Here is a 17,817-nt window from a genome sequence, read left to right as displayed (position 1 = left end):
ACCACCAGTACTACCTGGTAGCAAACGCTTTCATGATGCTGATGCCCTCTTCTTGGAATGATGATGGATTGACATCAAGTTACCATAAATGTTTTCTGCAATTTTTCCCAGTGAGGAAAAAGACATGCTATACTAACAAGCCATGAGTCAAATTATAGTGGCGGTGAGGAGGGGGGTGTTTTTTTTTTTTTTTTTTTTTTTTTTTTTTAAATCCCATGCATGTGAAAAACACATGCTTCTGAACTGCAGGCCAGATGACAAGTCCCAAATACTTACAGAGGGTCCTCATTGATACAGTCTGACGTAGACATTTTTGTTAGAAAAATAAGGGAGACAGTGTTCTTGCTCTCCCTTTAATTTCCACCAAGATTTCTAGTTATGGTGTGCATTAATTATGTGTAATTTATCCATGAGAAAAATGGATGTTCTATAAAAAATAGTGTCATAATTCAACACAAAGCTAAATCCAAATTTTGAATCTCTCTGACAAAGTTCTCATTGACAGTGGGATGAGGCTGGGACCATCAAGGCTTAATTCTGTCTCTAATAGTAGCATTGGACTTCTTTAAGCAAACTAGATTTATATTTATTTTTAACAACACTGGTATATCATGTACTGCTTAAGGGCTGTGATCCCTTGTCTAAATACGTCATTGAACTTTCTGACTTACTTTTTTTCTCTTGACATTAAGCTTTCAATCAAGTAGGATCAGACAAAAGCCCCTTTGGCAGTTGCTTGACAAGGCAAAATTGAAATAGTTGTCATTGTCCCATGCAGTGTTACCCCAGACAAATATATTTCTGTGTGTGTGAAAGAGGGCAGAGCATCTTGTTTTATTTCTCTTCAGTTCCCATAACTCGTTTTTTATTTATTTCACAGATGATGATAAAACCAAATTGGGGGTGGGAGTGGGCTGGGGGCGTTATGGACTGACAATTCATAGATTTTCGTGAGTGACCCAAAGCCATGCCTAACTTCCTTATTTAGATGTTTCTGAAAACACTGAATATTAAACATTGATGTTTATGTGGAAGTACTGAGGTAAATAGGAATACACATTGACATAATAGAGTCCAAACCCATATGTTCCAGTATTGTTTAGTCCAGTGGTTCACTTTCTACCAATATCTTCTTTTTTCTGCTCAGACAACTTTGTGGTCGATTCCAGTTCTTGTGTTCGTGCGTGTCCGAGCTCCAAGATGGAGGTTGAAGAAAATGGTATTAAGATGTGCAAGCCCTGCACTGACATTTGTCCTAAAGGTAGGCAGTAATTTGGTATAAATTTTCTTGAATGTAGTCTATACTCTAGTAGACCAAAGCAGGGTGTTAGTTTGGCATGAAATATGTATGAGTATGCTGTAGAATACTTGATATTAATAGCCTTTGGATATCCACAGAACTTTGAACTATGTAGACTGTGTGTGAAATGTGTTCCTAAATACAACAAAATGAAAATTTATTCAGTTATAATGGTAATATAACTAAGCCAATTACTTTGCTTAGATAAAAATGAGGGGGATTTCTTCATTGGTTTTAGAGAAATCTGAAAGAATTCTTTATTATATCATTTTAATGACTCGTATTTCCTGGAGGAGTTTTGGAACTCTCCTTTTGTCATCCCAAAGGAGGCTACGCTAAAATTCTGCCTTTGGTGTATGGTGTGTCTCCCACTTGTCACTACAGCATTAGGTTTCCATTTATTTTGTCCGTTCTCTAAAAATATCTCTGTTTTCCCAGAATATCTATGTTTACCCAGAATATCTATGTTTTTCCCATATCTTCCTTTTCGCAGAAAACAGAAAACTGTTTTCTAGTCTTTCTAGAGGACTAGAAGTTTTTCAGTGACAGGTGTCAGTCCTCATCAGTACTACAGATTACTTTGCTGTCCTGAGCTCTAGGGGAGGCCTTCTGCTCCCTGTTTGAATGTCTCAGGAGCAAAACACCATCACTTTTCCCGCATGGGCTTATGCTGTTTTTCAGTCCTAGAGGAAGCCCTGTCTGAAAAGGAATTCACAATGAAGCTACGAAAACACTGTAAATCAGCAGTCACTCCACATGGCTGAGACAGACAAACACAGATATTTCTGCCAAGGCTGGGAAGTTACACACTGAATTCTAAGTGTGTGTAGTGTCCTGCCCTTCAACCTAATTGCAGTAAACAGTTCCACCCCCCACCCCCCTCCAGAAAGGTACATTTTCATGCACATCAATACATATGTATTGTTCTTGCCAAGCTCTTAGCCTTGCTTAATGGGACAGAGGGAAGCTATTACATGTGTGTAAAAGGTTCAGGTGTGGTGTTAATAGTTGCCATTTGAGGACTTCATTAGGGAGGTAGTTGTATTATCTTACAGAAGTTGTGAAGGTTTTGTTCATGTGTGCATCACGTGTCCCAGAACATGTAACTGAATTACATTTGAAGGCCAGACAGAGAAGATTTGTCACACGGTACCAAAGTTTCTTCAGGCCTCTTTATTTATTTACTGAGATGATGAGGATAGAACTTTTGTACTTCCATTATAAGGCGCCTTCTGGTGTGTGAATGGTAAAGTTCCCAGGTCCCCCAGAGCCAAGGGACCCGCTGAGTTAGCAGACCCCTTCCTTTTGCAGTGAGTAGCGTGCAGATAGACCACCCAGCCAGCTGCTCTAAGCCAAGTCCTCATGCCTCTGTTCACAGAGGGCTTGAGAGGGAGTTTTGGGGGTTCATACTGGCCTTGAGAGCACTGTGAAACAAGGTGTTTGCCAGGATGCCCTTCTTTGACAGGTACTTAGACTTACTGTTTTGAATGGACACGTGGTTTTGGGGAATATGGGTGGAGTACCATTTTGACACCTCTCTTCAGCTTTATCTCTGAAAGAAACGAAGACTTGCATTTAGAAGACCAATGTGTTCTGGTTCAGTAATCATTTTTCCTAGTTGTTTACACCAACTTCTTGTTTTGGCAGCATGTGATGGCATTGGAACAGGGAGTTTAGTGTCGGCTCAGACGGTGGATTCCAGCAATATTGACAAGTTCATAAACTGTACCAAGATCAATGGCAACCTTATCTTCCTCGTTACTGGGATTCATGGGTAAGTGACAAAATGGTAAGATGTTATGTCATAGTGCCAGCCGAAACCAGGAGTGTACACCTCTTACTTATGGCTGCAGGCTTCTTGTGCTCAACAGCAGATCCAGGGTAAATAAGTTTTCTGACTTAGTTGTGAAGGAAACTGTTAATGGGATTCTTACGATTCAATCTATAGGAAAAGAAAGAATGAAGTAGATGGCACTAGAAGGAGAAAAGCCTACTATGATCTTTGGGTACTGTAAATTGTCAGAGCCTGGCTGGTGGTTGTTGTGCGTGTTTGAAAGAACGGTCAATTGGTTTAAATTACGTATATTACAAGTTTGATTGCAGAGATGTGCAAAACTCAGGGGTACTTAAATATGGTATTTTGGTTTAAATATCTTTGTATGTTGAGTAAGTCTTAATAACAGGTGATGTGGAGGTACAGAACCAGTATTTGGAAATCTCACCAATGTCTCTTTTGGAAAGAGCCCAGCCAAATACCTAGCCTCTTGCTGTTTATAGTTCGATGCACTTTGTGTCATTGTATCAGAAGCGAATGCGTGGTGCATATTCTGCAAGGATGGGATGTGTCCAGGGAAAGCAGGATTAATTTATTTTGATCAGGGGAGGCCTATTGCAAGCAGCTACTTCCTTGCTTTGCACTCTTTGTCACTGAGAGCGCACACATACAGCTGTGTTTTCTTACTAATTCAAGTCTTCGTACTGTAATTGGCCATGGTAAATTGTATGTGATGCTTCGAGGTATTTCGGGCCCTTTTAAAATGGGCAGAAGTCTCAAAATGTGCTACAAGATGAAACTCTTTTTCCTACTCTGTATATAATAGGTATACACATGCTTTGTTGCACATAATAAGTATACACATGCTTTGTTGTACACTAACAGTACAAAGTATTCAAGTACTTCTACCACTGTATAGTCTTGAAGTTTTATCATGCTTTTTAGGCTTCTCAGAGCTTTCAGTACTGGTTGCAACTGGTTGTCAAGATTTGTGATACTAAATAAATTCCCAGATTAACTCCATGTTTGCAGTTTCATGGCATAGTGTGAGAGTGATGAACTGAACTTCTGCAGGCAGATCTGAAGTGGAATTCTGGCAGCAGGTCTTTTGTTGGTCTTACCTTCAGGTATGTTAAGGTGGTTGACGCTAGGTTGTATGGCTCAAATTTACCTACTAGGTGAGGTGGAAAGAAATGTCTCGTTTCCTAGACTTGATGTGGTGATTGGTTGTAATGCTTCTTCACCTACAGCTTGACTCCAGCCATTTGAAGGTTGAAAATCTGCTTCAGTGGGGCTCTGCAGCTCGCTCATTTTTAAAAGGCCAGCAAAAGTGAGCTTTGGCTGCATAGTTGGCCTTCTCATCTCTCCAGCAGGGAGTACAGTGTGGAAGGTTAACATAGCATAGTTTGAAACACTTTAGTTTGAATGGTTTAAGGAAAAGCTGCTTTGGACCTGGGAAAGCCTGGAGAAGGTCATGCAGGAGTCAGTGCTTGCACCTTAATGCTTCCTCATCTGGCCAGATGACTGGCCACGAGGCTGGCTGTAAATCTGTTGAATCCTACCTGGCAGGAAGTACTCAATAAATGCAAGGTAGGCAGGTGGAGGAATTGAGCAATTCTCTGTGTATTAAGCGAAATGCAAGTTTCAGTATTAGAGGAGCACTTGTTGCAAAAGTTACATTGATTGTAGAGTTACAAGGTGAGTCACATTAACAAATCTGTTGAAATTAAAAGGAGCAAAACCAATCTTGAATAAAACCATGTCCCTTGGGAAAAAGAAAAACTAAATTATTGACTATAAAGCAGGGAGTTAAAATATGTTGCTGTATTTTAATAGAAGAAAAACTTTTAGGTCAGTTAATATTGATACTGTGTAGAAACTTTGTCTCATTCTTCATGAACAAAGCTCACTCCAACCAGTCTTAAGCACGAAGACACCAAGTTCTGCAACCCTAAATTGTTCCACAGCATAAATTGTGGTAGTGTGTACTAAAAAAAATAAGAGTGCTAAAATAACTTTGCATTTCTGGGACAGAATTTTGTTTAAAATTTCTGTTATGTTTTGCAAATCAGTAGTACACAAAAGAAATAAAAAAGCACTAGCTACCTACAGAAGCAGTTTATTACATAGATGGGCAGTATAGAGCAAAAACAATAAAATAAAAAAAATGTCCATTTGAACTTCTAGTTAACTTCTGTTACAAAGTTGTTTACTCAGTGAACTGCGGCTTCTATGTGTGAATTTTCAGCATTTCAGATTGTAGGGACTTCAAGTCTAGCTGTCTGTGGGGAACTGACAGATGTTTTGTAGTGGCAGAGAATTCAGTGAAAGATGCTAAGAATGGATTTTGTTGTTTTGACTGGTAACTTTGTACTTACAATTGATGCTGTCATATTTTTGATCCTATCATTTTGTAGCCTTTCTGATCTCTGAGCTCTTAAACTTAGTCTCTATGCCTTTGTTACAATGTGTATGCAAACTATGTGTTTAGGTAGGAACTGTTTCCAGGGTTAATTATTTATGGTTGTATATGTAGAAATTCAATAATTCTGAATTGACTTTAATTAGAGTCTGGATGTGAAGTGGGATAAAGGTAGGCCTAAATTTTGGTGAGTTGGTAGTGCTCGTTCTTTTGAGGTAGTACTCTGCCGAAGTGTGTGGATGAAGTGATCTTCTTAAAGATCCACATCTCTGACCTGGGACAGAGCACGTTGGCTAGAAAATGGGTAGGAACCCTACAGCTCAGGTGCAATTTTTTTTTCTGTTGTTTTCGTGTGGTTGGGGTCCTAAAAAGCCAAGCTGCCTTCTGGATGTGCTGCTGCCTGTGAGGGGGTGTAGTTTGAGGACAGACAGCCTTAACTAGCAGCAAATGCTCCTTGTTGCAGCAGGAGCAACAAGCCCTCAGTGCTAGCCAGCTTTTTATCTTCCCTTTAGTTGTCTGTCTGCAATTCCACAATCAGCTGAAACTCTTATTCTTGGAGCTGTGAAGTCCAACTGAGCCTATTCTACTGAGAAATCTTGTCTCTGCTAAGAATGGTAGATAACTGCATTAGTCTGCAGTTTTAGAAGTTGATAAAAACATGTCAGGCATTTGCCTATTAAGGGGGTTTAAATTTGTATCCTTAAAGACCACCTTATCTTAGGATTTGAAGGTGAAATTCAGCAGCCCTCGTGTTCAGTACAGTCATGGTGTTTCCTTTTTAGTAATGCATTTTAAAAGCGAAGTGTTGTGTTTCTGTTAGGTAGTACAAATTTGTCACCTACTTTTGAGAGCCCCAAATTGTTAAAATTACATTTATATGATGCTTCTGTGGTCCACTGGGCTTTGTATTGAGGTTTAAGAATTTATTTTGTTTTTACTGTCCTAGTCACCCCCACAATAGTTAAAATGACCCCATCAGCCTGCCACAGCACAGTCGGGTGAGGCCTGTCCCCAGAGACAGCCTGGTTGATTACCAACGTGTTCCAGTTCCAGGAGTTCTGCTCTTAGAAAGCAGGAGGAGAGATGGAAATGTATGTTGCACCTTTACTGAATATGTTTCCCACCCTCACAAACCCTACAAAAATACCATAACATTGTGTTACAGAAGAACCTTCTCCTGTATTTTTAAAGGACCTTTTTTTGTTTGAGTTAGGCTTTTACTCCTTAAATAATGGGAGTGTCACAGTATGTTTCCTGTTAGTGGACATTGTCCAGGCAAATGCTCTTCACTCCTTCAAAATAAAAATAATAATAAAAAAAAAAGCTAAATAATGTCACTGTCAAAATCAGTCAGTTTCATCTTTTCATGCTATAGCATTCCTAACTTAGAGATTTTTAAGTTTGACGGGGGTATTTCAGTTCTCTAATGACCAACTAGCTTGGCAAGGATCTGTGCTTCTTGATGTTCCCTGTTTTACACCTTCTAAACAGTGCATCCTTGTAATGTCCAAGGTCAGGCACTGCCAGAATGCTCTTAGTTTTCTTCTGTTTTTAGCTTGTTACTTGTTTCAGTAGCAATTTTATAAGTACAGTCCTGGCAGCGCGGTATTAAAACTATCATTTAAGTTTGTCTTCCTGGAAAAAATGTTGAAAACATGCATCTTGTCCTTTAGGGATATCATCCATAGTTGTTCAGAATCCATTAATTTTCCAAGAGCATAAGTATTTACTCAAATATTGATGATTTGATCCTTCAAGATAGTGAGCACCGTTTTTTCCCCTCAAGGTGACTTGGGAGAAGTTTCTACAGATTCTGTAGAATCAACAGTCTGACAAAATTGAAAACAGTCTGCAGAAACCTGCCACATATGCTACCGAAAAGCCAAGTGTTGACTTCCTATTCTGAAAGAATTTCTACGTGGCATAGCTTTGTGAACGTGACTTTTTTGTTTATTCATAGTATCACATTTTGTCCATTTAATCTTTCAGGGATCCATACCACACAATCGCCGCTATTAATCCGGAGAAATTAAATATCTTCCAAACAGTGAGAGAAATAACAGGTAACAAACCCTTCTGATTTGTACAATCTGAATTTCTTCTCATTTTGCATTTATGGTTGTGATTTTTTCTTAAAACTCAGTGTATTGTCAATTTAACAAAGTTTAATACAGAACAGCTCCAGTATCAGCTATTATTAACAAGTGTATTGTCATTTTGTAACGAGTACAGAACGAACATTGCATTCGGGGTACACAGACACCAGAATACCAAGACCTTATTGTTGAGTGGGCTGGGGGTCTTGGCACAGTGCTAGCAAAGTGAGACAAGTGTTGCAAACACCAGTTGTGACAGCGTCTGCTCTACCACTTAAGTGGCATTATCCCTGTGCTTACAGATGTACTGCATTTCAGTCCTGTGCTGAAAAATCATAGGGAACTGCATGTATAGAAATCTTTGTAGAATAAAATAAGTAGTTCCACTTTCTGCCTGTGCAGAGACTGCTTTCCAGTGGTGACTGATCCTCACGCACACTCAGAAAGGAATGCAGGTTCTTTGTTTCAGGAAAGTCTTATCTTTGTATGCATCAAAAAGGATCTCTCAACTTCTGTCCTAATCCTAATTCTGTCTGCGGCCGCTAAGAAGCATCTGGCTGGCAGGCCTTGCAGATTGCAGCCTGTGTTTAGGCTGTTGAAAGTCTGGCTGTTAGAAGTGGACTTAGTGCTATGACACTGCTGCTGTGACACTGCTGAAGTCTTCCTTTGCCTTCCTGGAGGAGACAGTGCGGAGCAGGCTGATGAATTCCCACACAGTAGCGTGCAGCATTCATTACTTATTTCTTTCTTTTACTCAAGCCAGCACTGTCTTTCAGTTAAAGGTTAGGCTTGTCTTCATTCACATACGTGATCAAGCGGTCTTTATGTCTGAAATGACTGATGTTCCTGTTTGCCTTTACCTCCTTCAGGGTATTTGAACATACAGTCGTGGCCTGAGAATATGACAGATTTCAGGGTGTTTTCTAACTTGGTTACAATTGGTGGAAGAGCTCTGTATAGGTAAGGTACTTTCTCTGTTCATGGAATTGTTTTTTATTAGTCTTTTATTTGGTAGCTCAGAATGCGACATCCTTCTGGAAAGGCATCATAAACTAGTATGTTTTCTTTGTTACCAAGTTATTCGTTAACAGTATATTCGATAAGCACTTGTTTTTTTATGGGCAATAGCTCTTGAATGTAGTTATGTTAAAAAAAAAAAACTAAAAGAAAAAAAACCTTAGAAGGTCTTGGGTCATTGCTGTAGCTTTTAAGTCATTGTTCAGAAAAAAACTTCATACAATTTTAAAATATGTTGGAATGTGAAATGTAAGCTGAAAGAAACCACTAAAACTTAGCCTCGTTATCTGGAAGCTTGTATGGGTGTGAACGGAGGTGCAGGCTCATGTGTCCAAAGAATGATCTGCTCTTAAGGAGCCATAAAAGATAAATACATGGAAGAACGCTGAAGTACTCAGCAGATGGGGCGTGTGTTAGCTGTGTAGTGCCACTTTTACCAAAGATGTTTCAATATGAGCACTCGTACGGAGGAATTGATTTTGAAGAGAAGAAAATGCAGTGAGAAGTAATGGAGGAGCACAAGATAGCTGAATGATGTATAGAGCAAACTCTGGTTCCCAGTTGTGTAAATGTAGTAAATCAGTCATTGGATTCTGCTGGCATCTTAAACAGCAGGCCAAGCAGATTATGAATAGCAGTGAAACCTTGAGATTGAATTACAGCCCAGCGTTCTGTTTGGAAGCAGCAGTTTTTATTTAGAACAGCTGGAAAACAATTACAATCATTAAAATACAATAACTTAAAGGTTGCCCAGAAACTGGCTGTTGTCTTCACTCATCAGTAGTCATATGTGCAGTCATTCACAGATTATACACACAATCATTTGCCTCTTCCTTTGATGAAGAAAGGAAATAATCATATATTACAATAAAAGAAAAATGAAATGTAGAAAGTAAGTGGAAAAATTTCCTTGAAAATAACAGTTTCTGCCTGTATTACTATAAATGACATTAATTTGACGCCTGACAGAAGATGTTAATACATTTTGCATGACTTTGTCAATTTTTCTTTAGCACATAAACTATCATAATATTAATTCTGTTGTCTTGGGGGAGGAACAGATTTTTCTAAAGTTTTCTTAACTGCACTTCATTTAAAAAAAAAAAAGCATATGAAATTGAACTGTGTTTGACTTAGAGTGGTTTTGCTGGCTGCGTCCCGAGACTCACAGTTTGCTATCATGATTCTGACAGGGCTTGTAACTTTCTGGGCAAAAAAAAAGGGTTTTGACTCACAGAACATTTATGTCACCCCTAAAGACATGTTTTCTGACCAAATTTCAGCGTTGCAAAAAAAGATCATTTTGCCATTAGAAACTAATTCTAGTGGGAAGTTCTCAACCAGCCCTTGTAAGTTCCACCTCCTGGGGCTCATTCCTGTTCTTTTGTTTTTGTCACAGTGGCCTTTCCTTACTCATCCTAAAGCAACAAGGCATTACCTCTTTGCAGTTCCAGTCCTTGAAGCAAATCAGTGCTGGCAACATCTACATAACAGACAACAGCAATCTGTGCTACTACCACACAGTCAACTGGACCAGCCTTTTCAGTACGCCCAGTCAAAAGACAGTGATTCACCGAAATAAAAAAGCAGAGAACTGCAGTAAGTACTTTTGCTCAGTGCAGACCTTCTTGCTTATAACTGGCTATGGTTGGAGTGAAAATGGTGGAGCTACTGAGGATAGGGTGTTGTGGGCAGGCCAGAATTCACCTGGTGTCACCTGGCATGAGCTCCATGAACATCAGTGGATCATTGATCATTTACAGAATCTGTAAATACAGCCCAGCCTCTCTGAGGAGATTTGTAGGCAAATAAAGTGTTTTAAAGTATGAAGGAATTGAATGAGAGGGGAGAGAAAGCACTGCTTCCTTGCTGTGGTGTGAACATTGGAGAGAAGAGATCCAGCTTCCTAAACGGGGATTCTGAAGGCTATAAATGTGTAGCAAATACGGTGTTCATGGAAGGCATTGATTTGACAGTTTTGAAAATTACAGCCCTCTTCTTATGGGAGTACGTTTAGCATCTCTTGCTTCTCCTACTCCGCTTCATCAGAGTGGTCCTGTCTTACTCCAGAAAGGTTGCTTTTGGGACTGTTTTTGGTAATGGAATTCTCCTTTCTGTACTCAGCCTATCTGATACCGGGTTACTAGCAGACTTTCAGCTGGGGCTGAAAGACACCTGGTCTAAGGTCATTGTACTGAAAAACAGTGCTGTGTAGCAAATGAAATAGAGTGCTTAGGCAGAAATGACACAGCGACTTGCATTAATACAGTCATGTTGTAGCAGCAACATAGTTCATTTTGAGCATCTGTTAGGCTGCCAGAGAGGAAGTTCATTAAATTGCTGTGTGTTTAAATGATATGTCTGTTCTTTGGGGTTTGGCCATCCAGAAGTGTATGCTTTGGGTTTTTTTCAGGCTATGGTCTTACTTTCAAGTTAGTCTTTTAGTTCTTTTTTTTTTTTTTCTTTTTTCTCCCTTTGAATTACTATTCTGTTCTGCTTTGAAAGGCTTTATGGCTGTGCTTATCGCTGTAGTATGAGGGTAGGTTCCAATATCTATCGCCTCTGGTCGGTTATTTTTCTCATTTCTTCTGCTGGGTGAGAGCTTCACGAAGCGTAAAGCCTTATTTGGTATGTCTCTATGTGGGATTTTGTTGGCTGTTTACCATTTTTTCTACCGATGAGTTAAATAAGTGCCTTTTGCTGCTGAAATATATTCCAGTAGGATCTTAGTGGTCCAATCTTGCTGTGAGTTATAAGAACCTATGAACCTTCTAGAGGAAGGTGCAGGATTCCTTTCCACCGTGTGAAAAACTGCTAACTGGGGGAGAAGGATCTTGTTCCTGGTGCTCTCTGCTGTTTTGACATCTTTGCTTGTTTATAGCAAGATTGGCTCTAGCTGTCTGATAATGATGCATCATTTAAGGAAACAACAAAACTGGCTCTCTTCTGTCCGGAGAAATTCAGTATGAAAATGAAGCAGTAATGGAGTAGAGCATAGTCTTTGTATCTCATACAGTAGCACTTCCTCTTCGCTTCAAGCTCTGCATAACTTACAGACCACATGTTAGAAGACAATGAAAAACTACTCAGTGGTGAACTTTGTACAGTGCTTTTCCCTTCATGGAGCAGTGTTTTACTTGACTGGTTTGGAGAGCTTGGAGACCTAGCTGAAAACAACAGTTAGGAGTATAGTCCTGTACTAGTTGTCAGGATTGCTTTGTCAAATATCTTTGCCCTTTACTATGATCACTAAGTTTGGGTGTGTTTGAAGTGCCCCCAGCTGTTGAAACACGTACTTCCTGAGCAAATGGAAATGAGAAGAGACCGTCAAATCGTCCTCTTGCACTGTCTTGTCAGTACAGGTGCACACAAAGGGAAAATGTAAACTTTATTTGACTTCCAGCTTGTTGAGGATTTGCTTTAGTAGAGGCTTTTACTTTCTAGGAAGAAAACTGCTACTAAAGATGTTTTATGAAATTTAACACCAAGAGAATCTTCATGAGGAAAACAGAGCTCTCTTATTTCTCCGTAAGAAGCCATAGTGTAAGCTACACTACCGAGGGATTAGTTCTAAAAATGGACTCTAACCTGTGTTTATTAAATGGACTGTATTTAATGAACATAGGCTGTGGGCCAGGTTACTCAGTTCAGAAAGCAACGTCTTAGACTGCTTACTTCCTGAATCTTAAAGGGGAGCAGCGGTTCTCTCTGTGCACGTCTGTGTGAATGAATTGATTAATGTTTTGTGGCCTTCTGAGAGTCAGCAGTAGATGAGAAGAGCTATCCTGCTGCTTCAACTCCGCCTGTCAGTCAGCACCTCTCTGGGGTTAAATAGGTTCTGCTGCAGGTTAGATGTCTAACTAAAATCCTCACAATTACTTTGAGTAAGACAGAAGTGTTCCTTAGAGCCAGATGCATTTCTCCAGCATTCTTTGAAACGTCTGTGGTTTTCAGGGTAGGGCAACAGACTGGGGTTTTGGGGAGTTTTCTCTGAATCTCCCACTGCCTGAATGTTTGTTAGCTGAGGGCAAGCCACTAGGGTTTCCATGTCTGCCTTCTGGTTGTTTAGCCTGTTTCAGGCCCTGATCCTGCGGGTGCTTGTGCATATGCACGGGCTTCTCTGAGTGACAAACAAGGCTAATCAGAATAGGGGGGAGTAAATGCAAATGTAAATCTGTAAGTATTTGCAGGATTGAAATCTAGCTTCTGTGGTGGAAATGCTATCTGTTTGCATGGTATCAAGCGGCGTGTCAATTATTAATAAAAATAACTATTAATGATTGTTTTTCATATGGTTTCCCACAAAACAAACCAATCCAGACCATGTTAATTATTACAGCCACACTCTGGTGTGCTTATTATTAATCCTTTGTATATTTTGAGGCACTGTCAGCTTGTTATTGCTTTCTTCACTGCCTAGTGATTATTACTGCCTTAAAACAAATGACAGCAAACATTTAATACACTTGTAGCTTTTCTTAAAAAAAACATGTGAGCATGTGAGAGCTCCTAAGATCATCTGGTCAGCCTCATATAATAAGTGGCTTTATTATGCATCACAAGATGGTGATGCATCTTTTTGATACCATTTAATATTGTGTTCTGCTGAACACTGAAGAATTATTGAGGAAGTCAAATATTCATAGAAATGTTCAGTCTATAGTAGTGCTTCATCTGTGAGGTAGCGTTGGCCTAACAGTTTGGTGCATGTCTGATTTTTTTTTCAATGAGAATGATGACAATGGGCTTCAGTGAGCGGAAAACGCTGCAGGGTGTGATTAGCAGTGAGGGGCTTGTGAACTACATGGACCCTGAGAGATTCCTAGGCGTGGAGGCTGGTTACAAGAGAAGAGGGAAGGATAAGTTGAGGCTTCAACAGCTGTTGCACTTCTAGCACAGTCTGACAGCGTCTCCCAAAGTTGTTTAAGAATTCACATGACAAATGGGTATCTTCAAACGGCTAACCATAGAGGAAATTAATTGGAGAGTATTTGTCCAAAATACAGTGCATGGAGCTCTCAGAGAAGCACAGAATTTCCCTGGTAGGAAGGGACCTTCACGGAATATTGAGTCTAACTCTTGGCTGCACACAGGATTACCTAAAAATTAAACCAGGTATCTGGGAGCGTTGTCCAAACGCTGCTTGAACTCCATCAGGCTTGGGGCCATGACTGCTGCCCTGGGGAGCCTGTTCAGTGCCCGGCCAGCTCTCAGTGAAGAACCTTTTCCTCACACCCAGCCTGAACCTCCCGTCACAGCTCCATGCCGTTCCCTTGGGTCTTCTCATCTAATATATAATTTTAAATGTTTCCTGCTATAGCCTGTGATGTTCATAAACCTTACTGTGTTATGAAGATGATTAACGCGGAGTTAAAGTTACTTATTAGGGAATGTACTCTGGTGGTTAGATTTTACTTTTACTTTGTGCTGAAGTCAAAAATTGGCCTTTTTTGCCCAGCATGGTTATTTTATGGAACAGTTAGAGGTGATTCATGTTGAATATGAGAGCACACAAAATAAATCCAGAAAAAAATGTTTTTTTATACCAAGTTATTTAAATAATTGCTTTCAGCTCCGCTGACACCTGCAGTGTGTGGAGAAACCTTTCCAGGCAAAGGTTGTTACAAATGTGGTTGTTATGAATTATGTCAATTTAGCCACCAATTAACAACTTGAATAAATGATTCCACTGACTGCCAGGCTTGATGCAAAACTAACTGAAGGCTGCAGGAGTTTTTCTGTCGAGTTCAAGGAGCTTTGGATCAGGTCCCTAAGTATATAGCCAAATAACTTCTTTTTTTAGCTGACTTTCTTCTGTTCTAACTGGTTTGGGGAAAAACAGTGAGCCTTTCTACTTCTAACCTGTGTGACCCCTTTGATAAAGAATGAGCATTTGTTCTAAAACACCCAATCAAAATGAGTTCCTGTCAAAAGCTTTATTGTTCTTTCCTTGCACCTATGGCCGTGTGATAGCTGGAGCTTTAGAACTTTCTCAGTGTGTGAAAATGCCAAATAATACATCTAAAATTGAAACATCTCTTTAACCATCCATATACTTAAAGATGAGGAAGAAAGCATATCCACAAGCATAGTGGATTTTATAAGGTGTCCAAAAAAAAAAAAAATCCCTATTTGCCAGGATTTGTTTATGAAAAGTTTTCTAAAAGACTTAGAAATAAGTAGAAGGAAATAGTGTTTTTTAATTACTATTTTCTGCTGTTGCTTTTTTCATAAACTGCAGGTACTGTTGGCTAGATTTCAATAGGATAATCTTGATTTTCTTTACTGAATAGCTCTCGTTTCATTTGCATAACATTCACTCAGTATACTTTGAGTGATCTTGTAATAGAGTTCCATGCTATTTCAAGGAATATTTTAGTGCAATACTTTGTAAATAAATTCTTGATTCAGAGTACTCTAATAGTCGAGGGGGGAAAAGGACATGGCTAGTAATAAAAGCATGATTTCAGGTTACTAAAAAATTGAGAAAAATAGGAAACTGCCTTTTGATGACAAGAGTATGTAAAACAGTATTAGAACTTAAAATATTCTTAGGATTAAAAAGGAGAACAAAGGTATCTCTAAAGCAGTTTTTTTTTTTTAGTTGTCTGACTACTACTTAAAGCCAGTCATTGACAGAAAAATAAGACTATTTGTATAAAAGGTTTGCTTATTTTGAAATGTGATAGTTTCTGGGCTCAGGGCAGGTGGGGGTTGGATTGCAGCATTTTTTTATTTATTTTTTTTTTCTGTAGATTGAGCCTGAAGCTGTCTGGTAATCCCAGATGTCCTTGTGGCAGACAGTGTGAGGCAGGGCTCATTTCTTTGTCTGGTCTGGGTCTGTCACACGTCACCACCAGCCTGTATGAGATCAAGGGAGATGGGCAGACCAGGAGTCTGCTCTAAGGGAGGCCTCAAGTGTGCCCAAAATCCCATGGCATAACTGGGGTTCCCCTGAAATGACCAGCTGCATCACCTCGAGCTTTTTGCTGGGTGCTTCTGCAGGCAATGAACATGAAGCAGGCCCAAACTGGCCTTCAGTACCAAGTCAGTGCCTCTGTGGACCAACTGTACAAAGCTAGCATCAGACTGAAACGTCTAAAAGTAGGTGAGAAAGGAGATGTAGGCTACATGTAGCGTTTACAGATGTAAAACTTTTGCCAAACTCCAGCTTCTATGAGGTTTGGTCAGAAGCAGCATAGTGGAATTATTGACTTCTAGTTTCTGTAAGTGTTGTCATGCTGGTAAAAAATAAAAATTAAAAAAAAAAAAAGGTTTAGGACAGTATTGTAAAACAACATTTTTCATGTATGCTCACAGTGGCTTTGTGTGCTTTGGTTCCTTTGACTTCAGCAGAATGACTCCTGATTTACAGCAGACTTCAGGCAAAGAGAATGAGATGTCTTTATGCAGTGGCATAAAGCTAAATAGCTCCGGTCTCTTGCTGTGTTGCCATCTTCAGGAATTAGTTCAGTCCAAAAGAAATTAAATGACCACCTGCAGTTACTGCTATTTTTTTTTTTGGCTGTGACTGACTTGACTTTTGATGCAAAAGGACATCAACAAGAAAACGTGCAGAATTATCTTTTTTGTTGTCATTAAGAAAATGTGGTATGTATTTTGTCACCCCAGCCTCGATATTTATATGTACAAGTATATGGATGTGTGTAAAAGACAAGAGTGTGCAGACTTACCTTATCCCAGGTTACTTGTGGTATTGTAGTGACCATGTAGCAGTGTTCACCTACCTGCTGAATTACTATGTTGTGTAGCAGAGCTGCAAAGGGTCAACAGCAGTGCTGCACAAGTAGGAGGTATGAATCTGTTCTTTTGTGGGTCGGTTTGCCTGCAAGGGCCAGAGGGCAACAAATCTTTGGGTTCCTATACTTCTTTCTACAAAGTAAAGACGAGATGTCATTTTTGGCACCGAACTATGAACGCGTTCAGGGAAGAAAAAGAAGAGAGGAGCTGGCATTCTCAATCTCCATAAAGCAAAATACCCAACTGCAAGATGAAAGGAAATAAGGAAGATGCTTCAGTCCTCTTCAGTCCTCTTGCCTACTTGCTACCTGCAGCCAGGGAGAAACATTTACATGTGCCACACATACAGTTGTTGTGTGTTTCTTCCTAAGAAGTGCTTTCCAATAAATTCAGTGGTCAGAAGCAGGGTGACAGTGAGCAACAGGGCAAGCAATGCATATCAAAAGAGAGCATCCTGCCGGTGAAGTTGAGGTGCAACTTCTTGCATCTCAGCAGGCAAAAGAAGGTATACGAATTCCCTTGGAAGGAACAGAAGAAGATAGAGGCGTGCTGTATAGATAAGAAAGATGGGCTTGATGAATCTTGTGCCAACATCAAACAATGCTACATGATGAAACACAGCGATTAAGGAGCAGTGTGCTCTCCCATACAGTTAGATGCTATGGCAGGTATTCAGTTGGATCAAATGTGGTATCTTATACACCATAGCACAGAATAACCAGGGTGAAAACATGCTGCAGAGTGTAGAAAGCACCTTCTGCTGTTTCTTTAACGATTTATAAGGACTTAGTGTCTCTCAGGTAATAAAACTCAGTGTACCCTTTAATTGTTAAGGTAGACTGCATGGCCAGCTACTACTTACCTGCCCTATTCCAGCCTTGACACAGTGGAGACAAGACCATCAGGTATTTTGAAATGAAAATAAGGCTTTTTTTTTTTTTTTTTCCAGTCACCCAGGTGTGCTGCTGTACTGGAAGAAGTGTAGAAAAACACTGTACAAAAAGACTGTCTTTTTATTGAATAAAAGGTGACGGAGGGCTATCTGTGTTTTGTGAGAGAAATTGCTCTTGGTTATGCTACTGCTCCTCTGCAAAGGTGTGCTGTGTGTATGTAGTTGCTGTTTTATAGGTGTATGTATATTTGCCATCTTTGATGTTTAGGAGATTTTTATATCTTTAATCTACTGAATCTAGTATATAAGCTACTTGCATAGAATGCTTCCTCATGAAAGAGTGAAGTCAAATTATGATGTCTACACTTCCACATGCTACTGTTTTGCTAAATGGACGTCCAAATTCTGGAGAGAGAGAGGGTTTTGCTTTTGCTGTTTGCTCATTTTCTCAGTCTTTCATTTACAAAGTGAATTTTTTATATAACCACACAATTCTGTTTGAAACCACCTTTCCCTCACCCTTCATTCATTCTGTTTATTTAAGCTAAATTTTGG

At 39.6% G+C, this 17,817-nt stretch overlaps 1 protein-coding gene across 5 annotated transcripts in view; it reads left to right on the top strand.

Moving 5' to 3' along the window:
* The window catches only part of ERBB4 (erb-b2 receptor tyrosine kinase 4), a 579,191-nt gene that overhangs the window by 409,936 nt on the left and 151,438 nt on the right, over positions 1-17,817 (top strand). For all 5 annotated transcript variants that reach the window (XM_066999837.1, XM_066999836.1, XM_066999835.1 and 2 more), the window contains exons 8-12: positions 1,148-1,261; positions 2,948-3,074; positions 7,486-7,559; positions 8,462-8,552; positions 10,009-10,208. In XM_066999837.1, the coding sequence (XP_066855938.1) occupies positions 1,148-1,261; positions 2,948-3,074; positions 7,486-7,559; positions 8,462-8,552; positions 10,009-10,208 (606 nt within the window). The remainder of the gene's footprint in view (positions 1-1,147; positions 1,262-2,947; positions 3,075-7,485; positions 7,560-8,461; positions 8,553-10,008; positions 10,209-17,817) is intronic.

This window comes from Anser cygnoides, chromosome 6, assembly GCF_040182565.1.
Source record: "Anser cygnoides isolate HZ-2024a breed goose chromosome 6, Taihu_goose_T2T_genome, whole genome shotgun sequence".
Taxonomy (NCBI): Eukaryota; Metazoa; Chordata; class Aves; order Anseriformes; family Anatidae; genus Anser; species Anser cygnoides.
The sequence above is the reverse complement of the archived record's forward strand: the minus strand, read 5'-3'. Positions and strand labels throughout refer to the sequence as shown.